The sequence below is a fragment of the Podarcis liolepis genome (assembly GCF_965112155.1).
Source record: "Podarcis liolepis genome assembly, chromosome: 9".
Lineage (NCBI taxonomy): Eukaryota > Metazoa > Chordata > Lepidosauria > Squamata > Lacertidae > Podarcis > Podarcis liolepis.
Genome location: NC_139564.1, coordinates 59,866,007 through 59,891,404, shown reverse-complemented (window position 1 = coordinate 59,891,404; position 25,398 = coordinate 59,866,007). Strand labels below are relative to the sequence as shown.

The 25,398-nt window shown below is 40.2% G+C and overlaps 1 protein-coding gene and 1 long non-coding RNA gene across 5 annotated transcripts in view; one reads left to right on the top strand and one right to left on the bottom strand.

Annotated features, from left to right (window-relative positions):
- Positions 1–16,986, top strand: part of NFXL1 (nuclear transcription factor, X-box binding like 1) — a 72,517-nt gene extending 55,531 nt beyond the window's left edge. For all 4 annotated transcript variants that reach the window (XM_083459832.1, XM_083459831.1, XM_083459833.1 and 1 more), the window contains 5 exons: positions 410–479; positions 5,511–5,615; positions 9,415–9,501; positions 14,334–14,387; positions 14,648–16,986. In XM_083459832.1, the coding sequence (XP_083315958.1) occupies positions 410–479; positions 5,511–5,615; positions 9,415–9,501; positions 14,334–14,387; positions 14,648–14,821 (490 nt within the window). In that variant the 3' untranslated portion in view covers positions 14,822–16,986. The remainder of the gene's footprint in view (positions 1–409; positions 480–5,510; positions 5,616–9,414; positions 9,502–14,333; positions 14,388–14,647) is intronic.
- Positions 16,987–18,329: 1,343 nt separating this feature from the next.
- On the bottom strand, positions 18,330–25,372 carry LOC310686460. The gene is made up of 3 exons (XR_014515941.1): positions 25,221–25,372; positions 21,556–21,631; positions 18,330–19,314 (listed from the first exon to the last, which is right to left on the bottom strand). It is a non-coding gene; the product is annotated as an uncharacterized lncRNA (long non-coding RNA).
- Between the last annotated feature and the right edge of the window lie 26 nt (positions 25,373–25,398).

Here is a 25,398-nt window from a genome sequence, read left to right as displayed (position 1 = left end):
TGGCATACAAGGCATTTTTTTCATTAGAAGAAATCATTTAGTAAACATTGGGTTGCTAATGAGCCCCGTTCAGCTGCCGGCAAAGTGGCAAGAGCAATAATAGCATGCATTAGTGTTCTGCTCAAACGTCCCCCAATATAATGCAGACTTTTAAGAACAAAGTACTACCGTTTTTATGAGCTACTTAACAAAGATGAAAACAACCGAGTTTGGTGGCATCTTAAATACTAACAAATGTATTACGGCATAATCTTTTGTTTATTAAAACCCACTTTCTCAGATGCGTGACATGTTGCCTTTATTTGACAGGATGTGCTCTCTCACGCACTTTGTAAACAGTGTGTACTTGTCCTTTTTAACTCCTTTTTAAATGTTGTTGTCTTTCTTGATTTAACTCTTATTTCTTCAGAAAAATCACCTGTGCTGACTTAAAGGAAAAAGATGAACTGAGTTCCTGCAAAAATCAGTGTCCAAAAGAGGTAAGTTATATATGAATTAAAAATATTTGGGGAATATTTAATAAGTACTGTAATCCCCCCCCTTCTTAAAATTTTTTTTTTTGTGGTTTGTTTTACTTGTTAAACACTGGCAAAATCACATGAGGTACTTAAGTGTGTATTCCCATTTGCAAGTGTGCTTTTATACCACAATTTTCACTGTGCAAAACTCTGTTGGTGGTTCGTTGTTGTTGTTGTCGTTCTTTAAACTGGTAGGGAAGAATAGAGAAAAAGTATATTATTCTGATATATGTGTTATGCATGATGAATAAAAAATGATTTAATAACATAAAAAACTTGTAGATACTAATTTCCTCTTAAGTAATAACTTGAATAATATTGGGTAATTTGAATATAAGCATGCTACCTAGCTTGTAAAAGGGATGCGGGTGGTGCTGTGGTCTAAACCACTGTGCCTCTTGGGCTTGCCAATCAGAAGGTCAGCAGTTTGAATCCCTGCAACAGAGTGAGCTCCCATGGCTCTGTCCCAGCTGCTGCCAACCTAGCAGTTTGAAAGCATGCCAGTGCAAGTAGATAAATATGTACCACTGCAGCAGGAAGGTAAACAGTGTTTCTGTGCGCTCTGGCACTCGCCACAGTGTTCCGTTGCGCCAGAAGTGGCTTAGTCATGCTGGCCGCATGACCCAGAAGCTGTCTGTGGACAAATGGCAGCTCCCTTGGCCTGAAAGCGAGATGAGCGCCACAACCCCATAGTCACCTTTGACTGGACTTAACCATCCAAGTGTCCTTTACCTTTACTTTTCTTAGCTTGTGTACTTAAGAAACTAGCCTTGTAACAACAGACAACCAGGAATTCCAGGCAGGTGCATGAGGATGAGGGATGGAGTGCTTTGTCCCACCTTCACCAGCACCCAGCAGACTATTATTATTATTATTATTATTATTATTATTATTATTATTATTAACAACAAGTAAGTTTTGGGGGCTTATTAGAAGGGTACATTAACCCTACTGTTAACCTCTAAATGGAAATTGGAGAATGCACAGAAAAGTGTACATTTGTTACAAAACGGAAGAGTTTAAGGCCAGAACATGCAGGGTTTATTTTCTCTTTCTTGCTGGCAAGGGGAAATTAACTCTTCCCATTAGCGCTTGGGGAGAAAAGCAAAACACTTGTTAATCTCTAAACCAGAGGTCACCAACCTTTTGGGGCTCATGGGCAGATTTACAAACCAGAGAAACGGTCATGGTCACCAAGCACACACCACAGTTGTGTATTCACGCGTACACACACACACACACACACACACACACACACTTCCCTGTCCCTAGCAGTTAGGCTTGGACAAATTAAAGAGGTCAGAGCTTAAAGCCTGGGGAAATAAATAAGGTTTTTGCCACTGAGTAGACCCTTTCCCTACTAGCCACAGTTTTCCCCTCGCCAGCCAGGAATATCATCCACCTCTGTAACAACTAGGCTACAATAGAAGGCTTTCCTCCCTAAGCCTATTGGAGCCATCACTTCCTCTACTAACACGCTCATGCAGCTGCATGGAATTCCTGGCTCCCTATAGCTACGAGGCTAACGTTTAAAAGCAAGAGTGGTCTAAGTTTATTTCCATGTTATTTAAAATAAACCTAGTTTTAAGTTTTAAAAGAAACTTAGCATTTACATTTTTATTTATTTAAACAATCCAATTAAAAATTTAATAATAATAATAATTCTTTAAAAATGTGAGGTTTTGAGACATTTGTTTGGCTACAGTAGTACTAAGCAAAGAAGGAGCTTTCACTGTCTGGTGCAAATGATACCTTTTTAGCGTCCCTCTCCCTTTCGCTTTAGGGATCAAGCAAACTTTGATGCTGCCAGAGGCAAAACTTTCAGTGTCCTATAAGAGAAAGTTTATAGAAGCAGCAACTATTGCTGACCTTTTGCTATTATGGAATTCAAGGCAGTGTAACGTAAATTTAATTAGATGGTATTATGTTTTGTAAGTATTTTGCATTTTATGACATTTTGTCCCATCACCTTAAATGGGCAATTGCACCCTAAAATGCAGCGTATAAATTGTTAAATAAAAATAGGCAGTAGTTGTGTTCCAGTGTTATGAGAATCAACCTAGTCGCTCTCCATGCTTGCATTTTACTCTTTACTCCTTCTGTTGTGGCTGCAAAGAGATTTGAAGCTTGCATTTTAGATTAACCACATTTTTAATGTGTTGTCTGAACCCTAAACTGTGTTTATTCTTAACTGTGGTTAGCAAAAAAGCAAGTATCTTCATAAACTATTGTTTGAAGTTGGATTGTTTGTCTACATTCAGGGATAGGGTAGACTGAGAGGTTTAAACCTCAACGCCCTCATGGAGATACAAATCACCCTCTCCCCAATCATCAGATGGATCAAATACAAATGTGGGGAATGTGTAAGCCTCATGGGAGCCTCGGCTCATTGTCATATTGTTGAGCTATGGTTTAGTGTGGCATCTGAACCAGCCTACTGCTAAGTTATTAGACACTGTGCTCTTTCAGAGTATTTATTTTGCTTTTTATCACTTTGATGTAAAGCTATAAAAATATACTGTATAAGGCACACAGTATGTCAGAGAAATGCTTGTTTCTTGAGCAGTGAATAGAATATTGTTTTCACGGGCCGAATGTGGCATGTGATTTGAGTCATATTATTTTATGCTTAAGTTCCAAACAATGTGAATTAAAGCTTGCTATAAGAAAATGTTAGCATTACATTTTTTTTAAAAAAGCCACACACAAAAACCACTGCTGACTTAGAAAGTCATGGTGAAATATTTGAGAATGATGCTTGATGTTTAATGTTTTATTTTGTTTTTATATTTTGCTGGAAGCTGCCCAGAGTGGCAGCATATAAATAATACAATTAATACAATATAATATAATACTGAAGTCCAGCGCCGAGGGCCTTCTGATGGCTCCCTCCCTGCGAGAAGTGAGGTTACAGGGAACCAGGCAGAGGGCCTTCTTGGTAGTGGCACCCGCCCTGTGGAATACCCTCCCATCAGATGTCAAGAAAATAAACAACTATCAGACTTTTAGAAGACATCTGAAGGCAGCCCTGTTTAAGGAAGTTTTTAATGTTTGATGTTTTATTGTGCTTTTAATATTCTGTTGGGAGCCGCCCAGAGTGGCTGGGGAAACCAAGCCAGATGGGTGGAGTATAAATAATAAATTATTATTACCGTATTTTGCACCCTATAGGGTGCACCGGCCCATAGGGCGCACCTAGTTTTTTTTGGGGGGGGGAATAAAAAAATTATTTCTTCCCCCAGCCCCCAGAACAGGCTGCTATCCGCAAGCCTTGGGAGCCCGGCGGGAACTCCCGCCGGGCTCCCAAGGCTTGCGGACATCTGCCCGAAGCCTGGGGTGCGCTGCGGAGCGCTCCCCGGGTTTCGGGCTGCAGGCTGTTGTCCGCAAGCCTTGGGATAGCTTCCTGAAGCCTGGAGAGTGAGAGGGGTCAGTGCGCACCGACCCCTCTTGCTTTCCAGGCTTTAGCGAAAGCCTGCATTCGCCCCATAGGACGCACACACATTTCCCCTTCATTTTTGGAGGGGGAAAAGTGCGTCCTATAGGGCGAAAAATATGGTACTTTTACTCATGCAACTCAGCTAAAATTAATTGCTCCCAAGAAGTAATGGGTGGTTTAAAAATCCTAGGAGAATAGAAAAGTCTTTCTTTATGTGGTGACAAAAAGATATTAACTTAAGTATCAGATAAGCCACACTGGGGATGATATCCCATAATCCCTGTTGGCTACCCACTTTACCTCTCAGTGCGGAAGGAGTCTGTCCTGGTTTACATGAACTGTGTGGGAGCATGTTGAGCTGAATTCTGGGTGCTCCACTGTGTCCACCTGACTATTGCATGTGTGCTCAGGACCATGTTTGAATCGGCCCATGGAAGCAAAAATCACTGTATTAAAAATTTGTTGGATAAATGTGCAGATGCTGACACCTAAACATAAATTTGAACTTGAAAGCATTTATATACCCCCATCTGGTTATACATTTGGTTATATCATGTATTGTATAATGCAAGTAGTCTTCTTGATTTATTAACGTAAAAATACATTTACTAGCAAACTGAAAATGTCAAAAACAGACATCCTAAATATTAAAATAATTACGGCCCCTGTGACATTTCCCCCCCCTAAGAGCAGTCTGCAAAAGCAAATTCACATTAAAAATGAGGCTCTCCAGATAAAAAAATTCTCCCCAACCTACAGGAAACAAAATCATCTCTAAATCATGAACTCCAATGCAAAGTTTAGGTCCTTGCTTCTGAGTTTGTTTGTTTTTTAAAAATACTATTTTAAAAGTATCTGAAAGTGCTTACAGTTTTTTTTTCTTCGTGTTTGTTTCATAGTTTTGAGAAACAAAACTTGTTACTTCAGTTTTAGAAAAAGCATACTGGAAATAATGGATGCTTTATCGCAATCCTCCCAGAATGGCCACATTCAGGCATTTGGTGCGAACATGTGCAGGTTTAAGGAATGTTAGAAGCCCTTTCAGTCCTTCTCACTGAATGCAGGAAGTCCTGAGATGGTGCCATGGTGTGGGGAGATACTCAAGGGCTTCTTGCAGCCAATCAGAAGCCATGCTTTGGTTTTGGAAGTTGAATGGGCTTCAGGAAAGGATTTTGTTTCACTTCCAAGGTACAACTGTATAGGTTAGACATGTTTGAGGTGGGTGCAGAATTGGGAGCCGGATTGCTTATCTTTGATGTTGGAATCCAGTAGACATTTGCAACATTTGAGCAACTACATTCTAAACAGCGGTCATGCTAGATAAAGCATGACAAATGACAAGACAGAAATGCAATTGTTGCATTAATTGTATAGAAGGTAGCTTTGCATCATAGCTTCCAAAATCTTCAAGGATTAGGAGCAGAATAAATATGTAAGGAGCAAACGCAAATCAACAGTAACAAAGCATTTATTTAGCAGTCTTGAAATACCACTCAGGAGTCGTACTGGTGCTCAATTTCAGAGTATCATTTTCTTTCCACCACCCCATGTTACAGTTGTCCTGTGGTCATCGATGTAAAGAGATCTGTCATTCTTCCGACTGTCCTCAGAATTGCAACCAGAAGGTTAAAGTCAGGTGTCCTTGCAAGAGACTCAAAAAGGTAATTTCATACTCTTCTGAAATCTGTACTTTTCCATTAAAATATTTGATTGATAATTTTATAAAAAATTATGATATTGTTATACCACTCTTCATAATATCTGACCCAGGATGGATTCGTGGTATGTGTTAAAGCAGTAAGTCATATAGGATAAAACTATTAAAATCAACAAACTGAGGGCGCAAATTGTGTATCAGTTAAATGGCAGAGTGAAAACTTTTTGGTATTTAAGACGCAACATCCTTCCAGTTTTTAAAATATCTGAGAAAATAAAAATGTCTTTACCTGACGTCTAAGATATAACAGTGGGTGCTAGTTCCACATAACTTTTGATAGTTTTTCACGTTTTAGATATTGAAATTATTTAAAAATAATTTAACATTTAATGTGAGCCACCTTGATAAATCATCTCTGAAAAATGGATAAACAATTTTTCCCCCTAATGTGAATTCCAAAATTCCCATGAACTTCAGTGATGCAAATATAATTCTGAAATGGGGCAAATACTATGGAATTTCTACCTTTATAACACAAGGGGATTTTAGAGTGAAAATGGTTGCTTAGATATCATAGCCTTAAAAGAAATCATTGCGCAGTTAATTGAATTAAATGTGTTCAGACTTCAGAACTATCCTGGGAAATATACGGTATAGTTTAGTTCAAGTATGACTAGTCCAGAGTAAGAAGAGGAAATACGTTTTCCTGGTCAGTAATCAGGAAAAGGCATATTTAATTACATAAAAAACTGGATCAAGAACAGTTGTTAAACTTGTGAATCCCTAATGCATTTTACAGAAGACTTTCTTGTAGTCTCAGTGCAACTGTGGTGTCATCATCACCCCTGAAGCAGACAGTATAATGGACAAATGACTTCCTCTTACATGACATTATTAATTTTTTTGCCAGAAAGCCATAAGTTTCATTTTTAATAACCCTTTTCTGAAAAAGAAAAATTGCTTGGCACAAGTAGCGTCTGGCTTTTTGAGGAAACGCAATTTATAAATGTAACAAACAAATAGTGTATAACGTCATCTTTTGGGATCTGAGATGCTCACATAATCCATGTCTGCAACATGGGACCCATCTCTCTCTCTCTTACATATATGTCTGCTTTCATATTCCCCTATCTTTTTTGTACGCATACCTGATTAGAGCCTGTCCCTAAAACGTCTCGTGTTAATTGCAGCACCTTCTATCAAATATAAGGCTCATATAGGAAATGCTGGAAAGTCAGCTGCTTGGTTAATGCACAATAAAGAACACAAAATGTAAGTCCATTTCCGTGTTGGAGAATTTAAGTTTAGCTTCACCACTCAAATCAATGCGACATAGAAGAGTTGAACACTGGCTGGATCAACCCAAAGAGATGTGGGTATTTTAGACTGGTGTTACCAAGAAAAGGGGGGAGACAAGGTGAAACTTAGTCCAAAGGCACTAGTCCAAGCTTCTCACTCACAAAAGAGTTTTAATCTCTTTATTAGTGTTTGTAACAAGGCTAATGGAATATTCTGAATTTGGCTTGCTTATCCACCTCAGTGAGAAAAGCATATACTTGGCTGGAGTTGTGAAACGAAGAGTTGTGTAATTTCAGTATGTGAAGAGAAGAGTTTCTTATTCAAAGAAGGAGCACCCACATGACATACAAAAAAAGAACATCTAAAAAATACATCAATAGGGAAACCTTTAACCTCTTAGTCTTTGTAGTACAGTTATTGCTTTCATTAGGTTCTCAAGGTTAAACTCTGAATACATGCCTTGAAAAATGTATTTTTCAGATGTAAATTCCCCAGTCCAAGAAATCATGAAGACGAGTTCAAGCACTCCCTTTATGCCCAAATTTAGACCAGGCTTCCTAGTTAAAGTTCAGTTTCCCAATTTGGACGTCGGGAGAAATGTGGTTTAAAAAATGAGCAAGTCTGTTCTGAAGCCAGGCAGCAATGAAGAGAAAGCTCATTGCTCATTAGCACTTCAACAAACTCTGCTTGGTTAGAAAGACAACTGGACTGTTGCTTTGTGTTATGTGAATAGTCAGTTACCATGTATTAAATGTTCAGCGGTGAGAAGTACATTTTGGAAAAGTCTACTTTACCTTTGCTTTCCTACCCAGCAGACTCACAGGGCGGCTTACAAATTTCCATCTAAAACAATCTGAACTAGATATCAGATGCTTAACTAATTTCATTTATTATTGAAAGAAAAGCAGCTATTCAAATCTCAATGAAATGTAGGATTGTGCTGAATTTTATAACCATCTGATTTATGTAATTCGTAACCTAAAGCGTTAAAGTCTTGTGACAGAGAGATTCCTTGGCACTCCCCCCCCCCTTAAGTCCTATTTTGGGTATCAAAATTGATGAGATAGTACTTATAGTAGGGCTTTTTCTTAATGTAGTGTGTTCTCATGAATGCAGAGACTATTAAAAAGCAACATAAGATGTATCTTAGCTACATCTTAACTGTGGTAAATACTCCTATAGGTTTATAATTTAACTGTATACTGGTTCAATTCATTCCAAGAAGGAAACGTACAAACCAGTGGCTTATCCTCAGTCCTTTAACTGGTCTGTTGTTGTTTTTTGCAAGAACATCAAGGTTTAGTGTCTGTGCTACTTCAAGAAATGACTTCACACATGAAAGTAGTTTTTTGTTGTGTTCTTTGGGCTCTTACTATACTGCATCCAGGGACACGGGTGGCGCTTTGGTCTAAACCACTGAGCCTCTTGGGCTTGCCAAACGTAAGGTCGCCAGTTCGAATCCATGTGACGGGGTGAGCTCCTGCTGCTCTGTCCCAGCTTCTGCCAGCCTAGCAGTTTCAAAGCATACCAACACAAATAGATATATAGGTACTGCTGCAGCGGGAAGGTAAACGGTGTTTCCGTGTGCTCTGGCTTCTGTCACAGTGTCCCATTGTGCCAGAAGTGGTTTAGTCATGCTGGCCACAGGACCTAGAAAGCTGGCTGTGGAAAAACGCCAGCTCCCTCAGCCTGAAAGCAAAATGAGCGCTGCAACCCCATAGTCGCCTTTGACTGGACTCAACCGTCCAGGGGTCTTTTACCTTTACCTTTATTGCTTCTACATTTGCCCTCCTCTTCCACTTCTTTTAAGGTATCGTTGCCTTGTTCCCTTAACATCTGGGGGGCAGTAACTTCCCACCACCTGAGCTTATTTTGAAGTTATTCATTTGTCCACCTCCAAAAGTAGTTTACAAGAGTGTACAGTGGTGCCTCGCAAGACGAAATTAATTCGTTCCGTGAGTTTTTTCGCCTAGCGAATTTTTCGTCTTGCGAAGCATGGTGTCGGAAAAGTTTTGAAAAAGCTTCAAAAATCACCAAATACCTCAAAAAAGGCTACCACACCGCATTCTATGAGTTGCTCCTCGAAGTCAAGTCGCAACTGTATTAACGGTGTTAAGAAAAAGGAAACAAACTTGCAAAAAATGCAAGACGTTTTCGTCTTGCGAAGCAAGCCCATAGGGAAATTCGTCTTGCGAAGCAGCTCAAAAACCGCAAAACCCTTTCGTCTAGCGAGTTTTTCGTCTTGCGAGGCATTCGTCTTGCGGGGCACCACTGTATGTCGTATTTACAAAACACTTGTCACATAAATGTTGGTTATGGTGTGAACGTATCTCGTGATGAGTGTTTTTATTTGTAATTCCTTTACTACTGGGGAAAAATGGTTTGCAAGCTAAATGACAAGAGAAGGATTCTTCGATTATATAGGAAGCAGTGTTTAGGCGTGTGTGTTTCGCGATCAGGCTAATGAAGAAAAATAATATATTTTGTTCGGACCCTGCTTCTAGGAGCTGCCGTGCAGTAAGGTTCGAGGAGACCTAGTTACGTTAGAATGTGACACTGTGTGCAAGGAAATGAAACGGAAAGCTTCTGAGGTAATTTTCCTTCTGTGGTTGCAATATATTCTCATTGCTTCAAGAGACTCATGCAGAGTTATTTTCTAAAATTATTGTGCAAGAAATAGAATGCAATTAAATCCGATGTTCCCTGTTCAACAGCTGTTACATGTTAAACTTTGCTTTTTATGTATTGTGGAAAGTTTGTCATCTTGCCTTGCTGTTTATGATAAACTGTTAATACTATGAGCCTCTACACGTGCTGTATTAGAATAATGTTGCTTATGTCTCTTGCTTCCTACCTTTCCCCCCCAGTTTGGAATGTTTCTTGAAGAAGGTACACATTCATTCAGTTGGGGCCCAGGGGGCATGAAATGGGTTGCCCTGCCTTGTTCAGTTTGTTAATTTGAAGTTAGGATAGTGTAATGAATACATCTATTTAAAGTTCCAAAAATCTGATAACTAGTTTAATGCTCATGTGTGCGCACATGCTTCTCTTGATCTCTTACCACTTGATGACTACTTGGCTGGATATGAGAGCAAGTTGCATCAAAAAGAACAAGGAGTTTTGTGGCACTTTAATGAAATTTGTTTTGGCATAAGCGGAGTGCAGTCCCCTTCATTAGATACATGGTGTTATCCTGAGTTGGGGAGATGGATGGCAAACAGCGGGGTCAACTAGAAACAACATGCAGAAAAGGGTAGACAACGAAGGTTTTATAATTAACAGTGGAAATTCACAAAGCAGCTGCTGATAAACACAGACATCCTGTCATCAGTAAGCAAATACACTTAGCGTGCCAAAATATTTTTGTCTGTGTTCAGTCCAGAAGTGATCACATTGAACGATGTGGTGTATTATAATTAAGTTGTTTCATATTGCCATGTCCCTTTTAGTTCCTTGACCCAGGATAACTAGTCAAAGGTCACTTACAGGGTGTCCTGGGAAGTTGACATGTTTCACCACTTTTGAATATTGCCATTTCTGATGCCAATTTTGCATCCTGTTGTTGTTGTTGGTGGTGGTGGTGTTGGTGTTGGTGTTGGTGTTGTTGTTATACCCTGCCCATCTGACTGGGTTGCCCCAGCCACTCCAGGTGGCTTCCAACATACATAAAAACATTAAAAAATACACGTTAAAGTAAGGAACTATGTTAAGGGATGTAAGAATTGGCATCTTCAGGAGGCATTGAGCCGAAAGCCACATGTGCTTACACAGATAAGAGCATGTGCAACACTGATAAAACATAATATGCAAAGAATGTAATAAGATTTCCACCTGACTTTTTGGTAATGCAAAGAGAAAAGAAAGCCATAGATCTGGTGAGGCAACGTATTCTGGATTTAGATTTCCATGAATTGTTTACAGACATTAATATACATATAACATATCTCCCCTCTGCTCAAGACTGGATGTTGAAAGTTCTCTTCCACGTACGTAACAAAACTTAATTATCCAAAGTGTAAAAGAGTGATTCCCTTAACAGGAATGAATACCTTTCCTTCTGCAGTTAGATCATGATGATTCAGAGGGCAGTTGACTTGGAGGAGCACTGGTATCAGTGTGGACAGCCAGAGTGCTGAAGTGCAGTTCTGTATAGCTATCCAGGATAGAAATGTATGTACAGTGGTACCTCGGGTTAAGTACTTAATTCGTTCTGGAGGTCCGTTCTTAAGCTGAAACTGTTCTTAACTTGAAGCACCACTTTAGCTAATGGGGCCTCCTGCTGCTGCTGCGCCGCCAGAGCATGATTTCTGTTCTCATCCTGAAGCAAAGTTTTTAACCCAAGGTAATATGGGTTAGCGGAATCTGTAACCTGAAGCGCATGTAATCTAAAGCGTATGTAACCTGAGATACCACTGTATAGTAAAGTGGCTGAGATACAAAAAAAGGACTGGGGAGAATAAGATATATTGGTTTTCCTACTGACAGCCCAGACCCATCATATCATATTTTATTTAGCCAGCTTCCTAGCTGCAGTCCTTCCTATTAAAAAGTAATGGGCCAAATCCCACATGGTTGACGGCCAATGTGATGAATATGGGGATGAAAGAAAGAGGATGGGGGGAAGCTGGAGGCTAAGTCTGAGTTAAAAGTACAGAGTTAAACTACAAATATTTGTAGCATTTCCTTTCCTTTGTGTAATGTACTATTGTTTGTTAGTATTGGTGTAGTGTAGAAGGCTGGGTGTCTTGTTTTTTATCATGTTTTTGAACAATTTATTATGCCCAGTTGATGGCCGTTGGCTAACTAAAAAAAACTGGGCAAAAAGTCACGTGTATAATTTTGGCTACCTGAGCATGGGTGAGGGAAAAACTGTAAAAATGCAAATTATGCATGAATGGAGGGGAGTCCTAGTACAGGTGTATGATGGGAGACTGTCAGTATTTTGTAGATGGAAAAGAGTTGGAATGTGAAAAAGGAAATGTTTCAGTCTGTCTGCAAGCATAGCATTAGTTTGGTTTGGAAAGAGGGCGACAGATATGACAATGATGATAAATTAAAATTTTTTTACCACTCTTCATCTGAACAATATAGGGTGGTTCACAACATAAAAATAAAAAATGAGAACACAAAATGCATAATAAAACAAAACAAAACAAAACAATTATACCCCACTCCCACAAACACCTTGTAAAGGCCATAGAATGTTAATCAGCCCAAGGCATGGTGATAGAGAAACATTTTTGCCTGACGCCTAAAGGTATGTAATGAAGGAGAACTATGAGACAGAAGGAGAATGTGAGTGAAAGTTTTGGAAGTCAATACAGTGGTACCTTGGTTTACGAACTTAATCCATTCCGGAAGTCCGTTCTTAGACCAAGGCGTGCTTTCCCATAGCAGCGGGGGACTCAATTTACAAGTGGAACACACTCAACAGGATGCGAAACATGTTCTTATTCCAAGGTAAAGTTCACAAACCAAAACACCTTCTTCTGGGTTTGCAGCGTTCTTCATCCAAGTTGTTCATAAGCTAAGCTGTTCTTAAACCAAGGTACCACTGTACTATTCATGGCTTTTTATAGCACACAATTGTGCTCTTGTTTCTGCTTGTGTACAGTTTGCTTCTGTTCAGTTAAGTTGGAATTACTGAAACCCAAAGGCGCTTTCAGTTCCTGTGTGAAGTATATGGTACTTGAAATACAATATATAATTGAAACTAAATGAGCTTCCTTGCCAGAGGAAGGGCAGATGTTTTCTCTTTATTTACTACTGTTGATGTTGAACTGCTCAATATATGTGGTTCCTAAGTGGTTTACAAAAGATGTTAAAAACCAAAATATGAGTACTTGCCACAAAATAAAGCAATGGAAAAGTTTCTGCACACTAGCAAAAACAAGAGAGTGTGGTAAATCTCCAGGAAATCCTGCGTAAAAAGGGGCATGGGAAAGGAAGTACCGTTACCCCCTCCAAAAAACTGCACATGGAAAGGTGTTCCAGAGGCTGGGTTATACCACTGAGATGGCCCACTTCCTTGATGTCATTATATGATATTTCACTGATTGTATCCTGAAGATCTTGATGATTGGCTTGGGATGTGTAAGGGGAGGCAACAAGCCTCTAAATATTATTGTGTCTGTGAAGCTGGGCAGGGAATTTTCAGTTGTGTAAAATAACAGGCCCACCATTTAAAACACCGTGTAGTTTAATTTAAGCTATTTAATTTAAAGGTGTCTTCACCGTACTGTATTCAGCTCCTGCTGAAAACAATTCTTGTAAGCCTACCCAGATGCTTAGAAAGTTGAGGTGAATTTTAATTTGTTTTTTGGTATTTTAACATTTTGCATGTTTCAAAGTATTGGAATTCGCCCCCCCCCCCACCCCCGATTTTATTGTTTTATCTTTTTGTAGATAGATAATAGATAAAATACCATACACCACTTATAATACTGTGCATTTTTAAAAAAAACAAAAAACCACACACCTAACTGCTTTACAGTGTCTGTCTCAAAGTAGTTCAGAGCTTGGTGACTTTTTCCTGGCCACTTAATGAGGTTCCTAGTCAGCTGGCCTCTGCTCCTTACAACAGTTCACGACTCAAAATTTCATCAAGCGCACCACAATGACTTCTTGAAGGAGTAAGAGTCCATAATATAGTGATAACAACGTGTTTCACAATATTTGGGATCTCAAGTAGCGTGACTGGGGAAAACCTCCACATGCACCTTTTAAGAGCTGTTTGTGGACTACACAATTCAAGTCTAGCTTAACTCAGTATAGGGACATCTCATATATTCACATGAACCCCAGGGAATAGCATATGTTGCAGTTCATATAAATAACAGGTACAAGAGTGGGGGCTTTTTTTAATGGCAGCCCTATCACTTTGGAGTTCCCTTCAGAGATGTGCAGCTGGGCCCCCTTTGGATGTGTTCAGCCACATCGTATTTGCCTGTTCCACACTGCCTTTATTTGAATCCAGATGCTGTCCTATATTTGATCCGTGGTGTTGTGGGGGATCGTTTCATAGCGTTGAATCCTAAGTTTTAAATTGCTTTGAAAGGCAGTGTAAGAATAACTAAATAAATGAGCAAAAGTGTAATGCTACTTCCAGCAATTAACAGGGGAGCAAACTTGGGCCCCAGGTTATGGGTTCCCAGTGCGTGTGACCTCATGACGTCATGTTGTGGTGTGACCTCATGACCTCATGTGCACCCCCCTGCTTCAGAACATAACTTCCGGTGGCACTGGAAGTCATGTTCCAAGGTCATGTGCATCGGGGGCCCTTGTTTGGGTGCTGAGCACCCACAACAAAAATTTTCTGGGTGCTCAGGCACCCAGAGCCCCCTATAGTTGGGTTGGTGCCCCTGGCAATTAGTAAGTTGCAGCTTATTATGTGCTAAGCATTATTATTTTTATATGCACACAGATTAAAGAGGCCGAGGCCAGAGCTGCCCTTGAAGAGGAAAAACGAAGACAACAGGTACCCACCAACCTAGTCTTCTCTTAAAGTGCGGAAAACTCTAGGACTATAATCCTACATGTCGTTTGGGCTGCTTAAATTTCAGTGAAGGCAACTGAATGTAGAATGATGATCTCACAAAATTCTAGTTACAGTACTATTGTACCATGCGTATAAAGTTTTAGTATGAACTATTTTAAGACACAGTTGAAAAAAGATGACCCCCCCTCCCTTTTTGCCACATTTATTTTTATAACTTTTTCTGCTTTCCTCCTATCCAGGCTGAGCTGGAGGCTTTTGAGAACAGGCTGAAAGGTCGTCGGAAGAACAAGAGAAAAAAGGACGAGGTCGAAGTTGAACTATCTGCATGGCAAAAATATAAGAACATGATTGTGTTGCCAGTATGTGGAGCTGCTGTTGTAATGTTTGCGTGGTTCATAGCCTACAATGACTAAACTATTCCATTTCAAAACACCTCAATATGATTATAGAAAGCTAACTGCTAAGATGCTGTGATATAAATTAGGATTTAATGTTCAGTTGTACAGGTAGCGACTGATTGGCATGTCAGTGGGGCCCACCTAAGGCCGCCCCACCCTGTTGAACCCTTTTTGTGATGTTTTTGGGTCAGTTCGGGATTGGCACAATACAGTTGTGCACATATCGGACGCACCTGATATGGTTGCTGCCTGTAGTTTGTTATAATTTTCCTGTTCATTTAGAGAAAGCTAGAACCAACCCCAGATCCTATACTTTGCTCCCAAATCAATTTAAAATATTGAGGTAACTCGATTGAAAGTTCTACAGTATAGTTGGTTGAACTATGCTAAGCAATTGTGCCAGATTATATTTTTAAAGTCTAATTTGAGAACCACCGAGTACCATTCCTGTCATTATCCATTTGTTTTGTTCCACGTGTGCACCAGATGAGCACTTGGTTTGTGTAGTCATTTTTAACCTCTTGGCAGGTGAAAGCAAGAAATGGATGGTTTGATACTGTCACAGATGACCATGCCTAATCTCTGTTGGAGGATGCTTGAAACTCTGATCCCGTAAGATGTAGTTCCTATAGCACACATGCACACTACAGCACAGTCTTGCATGAAAAAGCACCCTTGTTTGGTTCAGATCATATGCAAGGACTGGGTTGTGAATCATGCTGTTATCTGAATAGAAGACAATGTTTTAATGTTTTCATCTTAGCTATATTAATGTGGGTCTTCAGAATAAACCATAAAGCCGTTCTTGATGCTGAGCAGTTCTAGTCATACTTTGTCAAACATATCTTTTAAAATACAATACGGGTGTTCTGTACCTCCAAGATACATTTTTTGTTGAATAACATATTTCTAAAGGGAAGTTGTCAGATTTTTCTCCGGGACCTCTTGCAAACCTGGTCATATGCAAGTTGTCGATTTTATTTACCTTTTATTTCAAGTTCTGTTTTTTGCTAGTAAAAAGAAAATAGTAATTAAGGATATTGCTCTCCCTCTGAAATGTAGCTTTCTCGAAGAAAATTTACATCAAATAAATTCGTAGCTGTGTTTGCTGTGTGTAAAGTGGCATTCACAATTTAGAAAACAGTGTATGTACATGTGGCAAGTTCATTATTAGTTCAGGTATGCAGATACATAGAAAAATATGAAATGTTTTCTTAAGCAGATGCTCTCAGAGCTGGAATTTAAATATCAAATCAAGTAGCAAATGTCCTAGCTAACCTGTTCACTGTTTCTGTTTACAAATTGACACCCTTGCTTTCACCCCTTCAAAAGTCAACAATAAACTTTACTCCTGAACTACTTTTGTATTTAATTATATAGTGACTATTGTCGCATCAAATGAGAGAGTGCAAGTTCTTCTGACTTGCTTGCTAGTGTTTAAAATGCTAAGTAAATATTACTGATTATTAATTTCCTGTCTAAATTTGGTCTTTGTAAGAATTACCTAAATCCAAGCCCCGAATCTTGGGCAAACATCCCAGGTGAAGTCTGGTAGGAATGCCTTTTGGATACCTTCAAATAATCTGAAATTGATATTTTCACATATTTCCAGCAGTGGGTCTTATCTACTTATGATGATTACACATAAGATAAATATATCTACTGTTCAGGGATATTTTGATCAGATGTATGCTGGCAGATTCTAAAATGTTCTTTGGAAAGGAAAAACCACAAAATATTGTAACTTTGGACTTGTTATATTTACTAAAGAGTACAGTTATTTTTGTTTTTCCATTGATTTAAGAAAGTAACTTGAAGAAATCCATCCTGCAATTGTACATTTTAAGAATTCTAACTTGGTCAGTAGCTCACTTCCTAGCCACATGAATAATTGATACTAATATCACCTTAGGTTGTCAGATTTCACTTTTAGGATATGTTAGCATGAGCCATTTATTTTTGTACTGTTATAACAAAAAAAGAGAAAATCCGTCTGTCAATGTAGATAAATAGTGTGAAAACTGATACCTGTTTGAGTCTTACTATGTATTATGTGTGTTAGTAAATCAGCATTCTCTTGGTTTGAATGTTGATGAGATTTGTTAGCTTCTCAACACAAATAACTGGAAAGCTAAAAGGTTTTCGCTACTTCAGCACTTGTATTAAAACATTTGTCTTTGTTTATGTGTAAATGTACCTTCATTTGAAAGAGAGTTGCTCCTTTAATGTTTTGGATGTTCAGCTGAGTGGAAGATGAGAAAAGCAGGCACAGTTTCAGTGTGGGGTAAGGCCTTCAGAATCACTTGCCATTTCTTGATATGAATGAGAGGGGAGCATAGCTCAATTAGCAGAGTTATATACTTTGCACGCAGAACATACCAGATTTGGTCTCTGGCATCACCAGTTGGAAAGACCCCAGTTTACACAGGATATGAAAGACCACTTCCTGAGATTCTGGAGTAGCAGATTTCGATGTTATGGCTGCCACCAGGTCTTCCGCACCATGAAATAACATATTTTTGTACTGGGCATTCAGTTCAATATAGCATCTAGAAAAATCTCAGCTTTTGATAACGTTTCTAAGCTACAGTATATAAAGTTCAGAGTTGAATGTGTGTGAACAGTGCTGGTGAAATCATAGGAATTGTAGAGTTGGAAGGGACTACGAGGGCCACCTAGTCCAACCCGCAGCAATCCAGGAATCTTTTGCCCCGTGTGGGGCTGGAGTCCACAACCCTGAGATTAAGAGTCTCATGCTCTACTGAGTGAGCTATGCTATCTTGGGGCAGTGGTGGTGAGCTGACTGGATAGTGCTCATTTAGATGGGGTTTTCTTTTACAGCAGTAGCTCTTTTGCTTCTCAAAGCTAGCAGAATAAATTATATGAAAAGAAGTAAATATAAATGTGTTCATATGTTTATAATTTTACACATCTCAGAATTCCATTTTTCTAAATTTAGGAATCTCCTGTGTTAGAGCTGGATAAGCAGAAGCTAAGAGGAAATCAGTAGTCTTGCAGGTATCGTATTGTGTGTTTGCCAGTTGTATGTTTCACATACCCAAATAACAATAAAAGATAGGCCTGTGACGAGTTTTCAAGAAAGTGGGGGAGAGGGGTAGTAATTCACAACACAGTAAGCATGGCCAATAGTCTAAACTGGAAAGAGAGCTCAGTCCAAATATTCCACATTAGTCCTAAATCCAGCTTGGCTACCCCTATACTTACTCGTGACATCGCTTTTTATTCAAAAACACTTAGAACTAAAGGTTGAATCATTTAGGCTTATCTAGATTATTCAGCTTTTCATTCAGTAAACATGCAAATTTGCAGATTTTCCAGATGACTTTGCCTGTATTCACACTTTATTTCTTTATTGGAATTATTAGTCACTTTTGTTTACATAATGTAAAGAATGACTTGCAATATAATACAGAAAATTTAATTAATATAAAGCTAAAACAAAGTAAAAGCTAAACACACACACGTATATAAGAACCCATTGAAAGAGGCTGTAGTGCCGTAAGCATGGAGCCGCCATTGAAAAAGTTGTATTCCTGTGTTGCCACTTCTGGATAGACTTTGGAGAGGGCACACAGAATGCAGGATCGGGTTTGGTTTATGTGGGGACAGGTGGTCCTTGAGGTATCAGGGCCCTGAGCCGCCTAACACTTTATAAATCAAAACCAGCCCTTTGACTTGAGCCTGAAACTAATTGGTAGGCAATACAGTCTTGCCAGAATTGGTTTTCTATGCTTAGACCATCTTGCAATGTCTTCAGTCTGTCAAATGCTGCACCACCTGCAGTTTCTGAATCATCATCAAAGTTGGCCCAATGTACAACACATGACAACAGAGGTTGGGCTGCCCCTGTCCAGATGAGTGTGTAGATTAGATAAAGGGTAAAGGGACCCCTGACCGTTAGGTCCAGTCGCGGACTACTCTGGGGTTGCGGCACTCATCTTGCTTTACTGGACAAGGGAGCCGGCGTACAGCTTCCGGGTCATGTGGCCAGCATGACTAAGCCGCTTCTGGCGAACCAGAGCAGCACACGGAAATGCCGTTTACCTTCCTGCCGGAGCGGTACCTATTTATCTACTTGCACTTTGATGTGCTTTCGAACTGCTAGGGTGGCAGGAGCAGGAACTGAGCAACGGGAGCTCACCCCGCCGCGGGGATTCGAACCGCCGACCTTCCGATCGGCAAGCCCTAGGCTCTGTGGTTTAGACCACAGTGCCACCCAATGTCCACCAGCAGGGCTTTTGCATCACGGAAGCCACTTGAGCCTCAGATGACAGTAATGGATCCAGCAGTACACCCAAACTGCACACTTGCTACTAGAGAGGAAGTATAACCCCATTCAGAGCAGGGCACTTCCTACACATCCAGTCTAGGGATCCACCCACTTACAGTGCCTCAGTCCTGTCTGGATTGAGCTTCAGTTTATTGGCTCTCATAAAGTCCACTATTGAGGAAAGACATTGTTTCAGCATTTCCACTGATGGCCACACCTGTAGATGTAAAGGAGAAGGAACAGCTGTGTGTCGTCAGCGTATTGCTGATAACATGCTGGAAATCTCCAGCTGACACCACTTAGCAGTTTTATGTAGATGTTGTATATTAGTTATATATGCTTCAGCTTTTTAACTTGACTCTCTTGTCCCAGCCAGAAGTTCAGGTCTCCTCTTCAGCTAATGAACCTCTTGCAATAGTAAGTATTTGAAATGTGATTATGCCAACTGTCTTCTTCACCTGTTGTTTACTGATGTATCATTCTCTCCCAATTGTGAATTCGGTGGTCAAGTATCTACTGGTTTAGGAACAGAACAGGGCCACCCAAAAACAAAGTAGTAGTTTGTACTTTGTTGGAGTGTGCTAGATATGCAAAAGTATATGACTTTGCAAACTAACAGAAAAACTCAAAAGGAGGCTGATAAGAAGCTGTGAGCTTCTGGGGTATCTGGCAGGAGTGAGGAACCCAGTGGCTGGAAGTTGTAGTTTGGCAATGTCAGAAGGCTAAAGGCTCCCCACACTTTAGAATCATAGAATTGTAGAGTTGGAAGGGACCCAAGGGTCATCTAGTCTAACCCTCTGCAATGTGGGAATCTCAGCTAAAGCGTCCATGGTGTCGTCTGCGAATTTGATGAACATTCCTTCAATTCCTTCGCCCAAATCGTTTTATAAAGATGTTGAACAACAACAACAGGCCCAGGACAGAACCCTGTGGCACCCCAATTATCTCTTTTTTCCAGGATGAGGAGGAACAGGATCAGTCGGAGGGAGCAACATATTGCAACATATATTTGGCAGGCCCCACCATATTTCTGTGCTGTCTCCTCAAAATAGGCTTGAGGCAGCTTTAAGAAAAATAGTCAAAACAACATCTTGGTATAATATATTGCCATGGCAGTACTTGCCTCATTTACAAACATGCATTATAAAAGGCTCGGTTGTACAGTGGTACCTCTACTTACGAACTTAATTTGTTCCGGAGGTCCGTTCTTAACCTGAAACTGTTCTTAACTAGAAGCGTGTTTTCGCTAATGGGGGCTCTTGCTGCCGCTGCGCTGCTGGCACACAATTTCCGTTCTCATCCTGGGGCAAAGTTCTCAACTCGGGGTAACTCTTCCAGGTTAGCGGAGTTTGTAACCTGAAGCATTTGTAACCTGAGGCGTTTGTAACTCAAGGTACCACTGTATTTTGGAATGGCAAATCATTGTAGTTTTGCCAGACAGTTGAAAGCTGGAGTACAGAACAATGAGAAAATTGTGAGGGTGGCACCAATAACCCCAGGTGCAAAAGAGGCAACATAGTCCAAGTAGAGGAGGAATGCTTAATCGAAGGCCTATGGGGTATTAGTGCTGATGGACTTGGTTATTTGTTTCGACTGTGAATTATCTGCCTTTTGATAGAATCCTAGAATACTGAATTATGGCATATTGTTTTGTAGTGGTTTTATATTGAGCTGTTGTGCCCCATCCTAAGGTCGCTTGTTGATGAAGAGTGGGCTATAAATATTTTAAATAAATGTGACTAACTTACTCTAAAATGGGGCTGGAGAATCTAGAGGTACAGTTAAATAGAAATACTTTCCATTGGCAGAATTAAGTTGAAATTATAATGGTTCTGTTAGAATTCCATGCCGCTTGTTTAAAAAAGAGAAAGACCTAAAACACAATCTTTAATTTTGCTTTTTTTTTCTTCTTGAAGAAGTAGTGGTGGACTTTAAATGTACAGTATTTGGATTTGTATGCAGTAAACATTGAAGGTTTTAGCCTCTTTTAGAGAGTAATATCTCTATGAAGGGAATTCCAGATAGTTTGCACCCAAAAGGGAGGAGTGTATCATAAGACAACCTGGGAAAGGCTTTTCCAGCTGTTCTTAATAGAAGGGGGTAGTTCTTATGGGGGACATGTTTAAATATAGGGGGCTTGAGATGTAAAGGTGAAAAACAACACCTTGAATGGCCTGCCAATGCCAACATAGTGAAGTGATGACTGGGTGGTTGTTTTTTTAAAACTTCCCATTTATGGAGAGTTGAGCTTGGCAATGTCATATGGCTACACAAATTCCAAGCACTTTGTGGTTTTAATTGGTGACTTCAGTACTAGAAAATTCTACTCCCCTCCCCAGTATGCTTTAAAGTTATATTGGTTAACGTTCCAATAAAAAAAAAGTGATTACAACATAATTTATTAATACACGTTGTTTGTTATTGGTTATCTGGAGCCAGAAATACAATTGCATTCTACCTGTAAAGTAGCTGTGTTGGTTCGGTTCCAATTCGATGAGCCCTGGAAATTGAATATCTTTTAAATGTGGGTGCTTCTGAAAAATAATGGTATATTATTTTTTTCTGATTTTTTTCTGAAACACAAGTCATCCTGTGTTTTGCAGCTGGTGTTGCAGTAGAGCTCAAAGGTCAGAACAGTGTATTATCCCACTACAACCGTAGGAGGCATTATTTACTTGAGAGCATGGGAATGTCCTGGCTTTGGGGGCATGCAAGGAAGTTATCACTGTAATGCCAGAAGTGATATGCAGTATGAGCACTGAGTCAGTAACACTACTACAGTATCTACTGTGACCACAGCATTCTTCCAGTACTTTCTGTTGTCTCCTTCCCCTATGACTCATTCATTGTAGGTAAGCAGAGCATGTAGACAGTGACTACAGTGGTACCTCGGGTTACATATGCTTCAGGTTACAGACTCTGCTAACCCAGAAATAGTACCTCGAGTTAAGAACTTTGCTTCAGGATGAGAACAGAAATCGTGCTCCGGCGGTGCGGCGGCAGCAGGAGGCCCCATTAGCTAAAGTGGTGCTTCAGGTTAAGAAAAGTTTCAGGTTAAGAACGGACCTCTGGAATGAATTTAGTACTTAACCCGAGGTACCACTTTATAGGATGTTCATTTGACTCCTCCAAGGTAGACTGTGCAGCACCTATATTGACTGGTGTGTATGTGTCTTGATTTGTTTGGGCTAGCTGCTGTCTTAGTGTTGAGTCATATCAATAGCTAACTGCATTTCAAGTTAGTTCTTGGTATGAGCTTTCGTGTGCATGCACACTTCTTCAGATACGTATCTGAAGAAGTGTGCATGCACACGAAAGGTCATACCAAGACCTAACTTAGTTGGTCTTTAAGGTGCTACTGGAGGGATTTTTTTTATTTTGACTATGGCAGACCAACACGGCTACCTATCTGTAACTGCATTTTAAGTGTTGTAATTCCAAAGAGCATACTCATAATTTAAAAACAGTTGTTTTAGAAACCAAATATTTTTTTTTCATGGTTTGTAGGCCATGTTTGGATCCTTTACAGGCTGCATGTGCCCTGCAGACTAGCTGTTTCCCAACCCTGAGAACCAATATGGTGGTTGTGAACTCTCAAGCCCTTGCTTTCTACAGCCATGTAACTTACCGTATGCCAAATTATCTAAGGATTACATGCTGGTTAGGATTATAAAATGGTCAACACTGCTCCATATGGGGTTTATAGAAGAACAAAGTGAGCAAGATGGATAATCCAGAAGTCATCTCAGATTACTAAAGTGTTTCCTCCTGTTAAGTGTTATCCTGTACAATTGCAGTTCTTGACATTTTTGTCAACAGTTCTGACAGGGAAGAAAAATGATGCAGAGAATAAAGTCAGAAACTATGTTAATAAATGACATTTTTTCCCCATGAGCATTTTCAAAGTCAATATTTATCCTTCTCTTAAGGAGTCTCCAAAGGACACAAAGAATCGTTCAAGATTAATGTGGCTGATTTTCCCTGTGGAACTATATAGTAAAAGGGGACAGATCCTTATTCTCCATGTCATATTGAAGCCTACCACTGTACCTTTTAAAATTTGGGGGTAGGAGCTGGGTCACTACAGTAAGATACCCCATTCATGAGTGTATGTTCTCTAGGAGGCGTGAAGAAACAAGCATGCCACTTCAGATTTTAATATGATAGCACAGTTGCAATCAGGGGTACCAACTTAAATAAAACAGGGGGGCAAGTAAGCCCTGCCCTGCATAATTGGATCACATGACGCAGTGCATGGACACAATTTGAATGGCAATGCCCTTCAACTTTGAGAGCCCCCGCCCCCTCAAATGTTTTATTGGCAGGGGGGGGGCAAATACCCTTTGGCTCCTAGGAGTTGGCTCCTATGGTTACAATGTTGAAATTTTCACTCTTAGATATATTCAAGATTACATTGCAATACTGGCAACCCACAATTTACACGGGTTACGTTCCAAGGCATCGCGTGTTTAAGTGAAATCACGTAAATTTGAAACTCCACTGAAAAAGCCTGCAAACACTCCATTCCGCCTCTTTTTGTGATGTTTCTGGGTCACTTCCAGGTTCAGTGTGATGTGCACGTGCACAGTTGTGCACATAATTAGACATGCCTAAAATGGTTGCTGCCTGTACTGCAATGTAACTTTAAAAGCATTTGAAATATTTATTAGTGTCGTTTCCTGATGCCATGAATGGGTTGGTATTATCTCGTCCTGTGATGGAGGCAGGAGAGCAAAGAACTCTGGGAGGCAGGTGTGGTCACTCCTCAGTTTTTTCTTTCATACAACCATAATAATGCAAGGTTGAAACAGTTGTCCTATGTGCCTTTGGCCTGTATACCTTCTGTATTATTGTCGCTCTGTGTAGCTAGTTCATAGTGATGCTTCTGAGAAGTCATCTCATTTGCAGGAGGGTGCTAGTCATGAGAGATTTGGACCTATACTTCTGCCTGCCTATCGAGCATTTCATTGGTAAAGGTAAAGGGACCGCTGACCATTAGGTCCAGTCGTGGCCACTCTGGGGTTGCGGCACTCATCTCGCTTTATTGGCCGAGGAAGCCGGCATACAGCTTCTGGGTCATGTGGCCAGCATGACTCTGGTGAACCAGAGCAGCACACGGAAACGCCGTTTACCTTCCCGCCAGAGTGATACCTATTTATCTACTTGCACTTTGACGTGCTTTCGAACTGTAGGTTGGCAGGAGTAGGGACTGAGCAACGGGAGCTCACCCCGTCGCGGATTTCATTGGTACTTGCTGCCTAATTCAGTAGACAAAAGGCAAAACATTCCCAAAGCATAGGGGGCTACATAAGGTCTTTCACATATGCACAAATAACCCAAGCACTAAGATCTTCCACTGGGACACAGTGCCGCCACCATTGTCATAGGCTAAGAAGGCAGCAACGGACAAGTCTTGCTCATCTGTGGCACTGTGGTTGCATAACTTTATCCTGAATGAGACTCACCTAGTGCCCACTGCATTATATTTTAAGACACTGGAATTTATTTATGCTTCAGTCACCGTTTCAGTTTGTACTGTTTATTATTTATTTGTTACTTTTAAGTGGCCTATTTTTTTGTTTTGTTTTGAAGAGCGCCAATGACTGTGGCCTAAATATTATGAAGAGTGCCATACAAATGTTGTTGTTGTTTAGTCGTGTCCGACTCTTCGTGACCCCATGGACCAGAGCACGCCAGGCACTTCTGTCTTCCACTGCCTCCCGCAGTTTGGTCAGACTCATGTTTGTAGCTTCGAAGACACTATCCAACCATCTCGTTCTCTGTCATCCCCTTCTCCTTGTGCCCTCCATCTTTCCCAACATCAGGGGCATACAAATACCTTAAACCAAATGCATACTCATGCTAAACTTTGGATTTAATTTGTGGTACGTCTGTCAAAGAAGTTGTCAATCACTGTTTTAATCCTATTTGAACTGAGTGCGCAATATGTGCAGGCACTAACTCCTAAGCATCCTAGACCTATTCCATATATCAACCTCAATAGCAAAGACTTTACTGTGGGGAAGAAAGCTGTGTGGTCCGAAATGTTGTGCTCCCCGGCTCTTACAAAAGTGTCAGTAAGCAAGACAAGTTGTGGCTTTTATGCGATTGTTAGGAATCTACTGAGAACTTTAAAAGCGACTATCAAAAACCATGAACAGTCCTCACTTTGTAGTTAATCTCCTTATGGTCCGTGAGATCTATCCACTACCTGCGTTCAGAGTATTTTCTCTGCTGCAGCTAAAATCGGAGGCAGCGGCATTCCACCACGGGAGCTGGCTTTTAGAAAGAAAGAAAACTT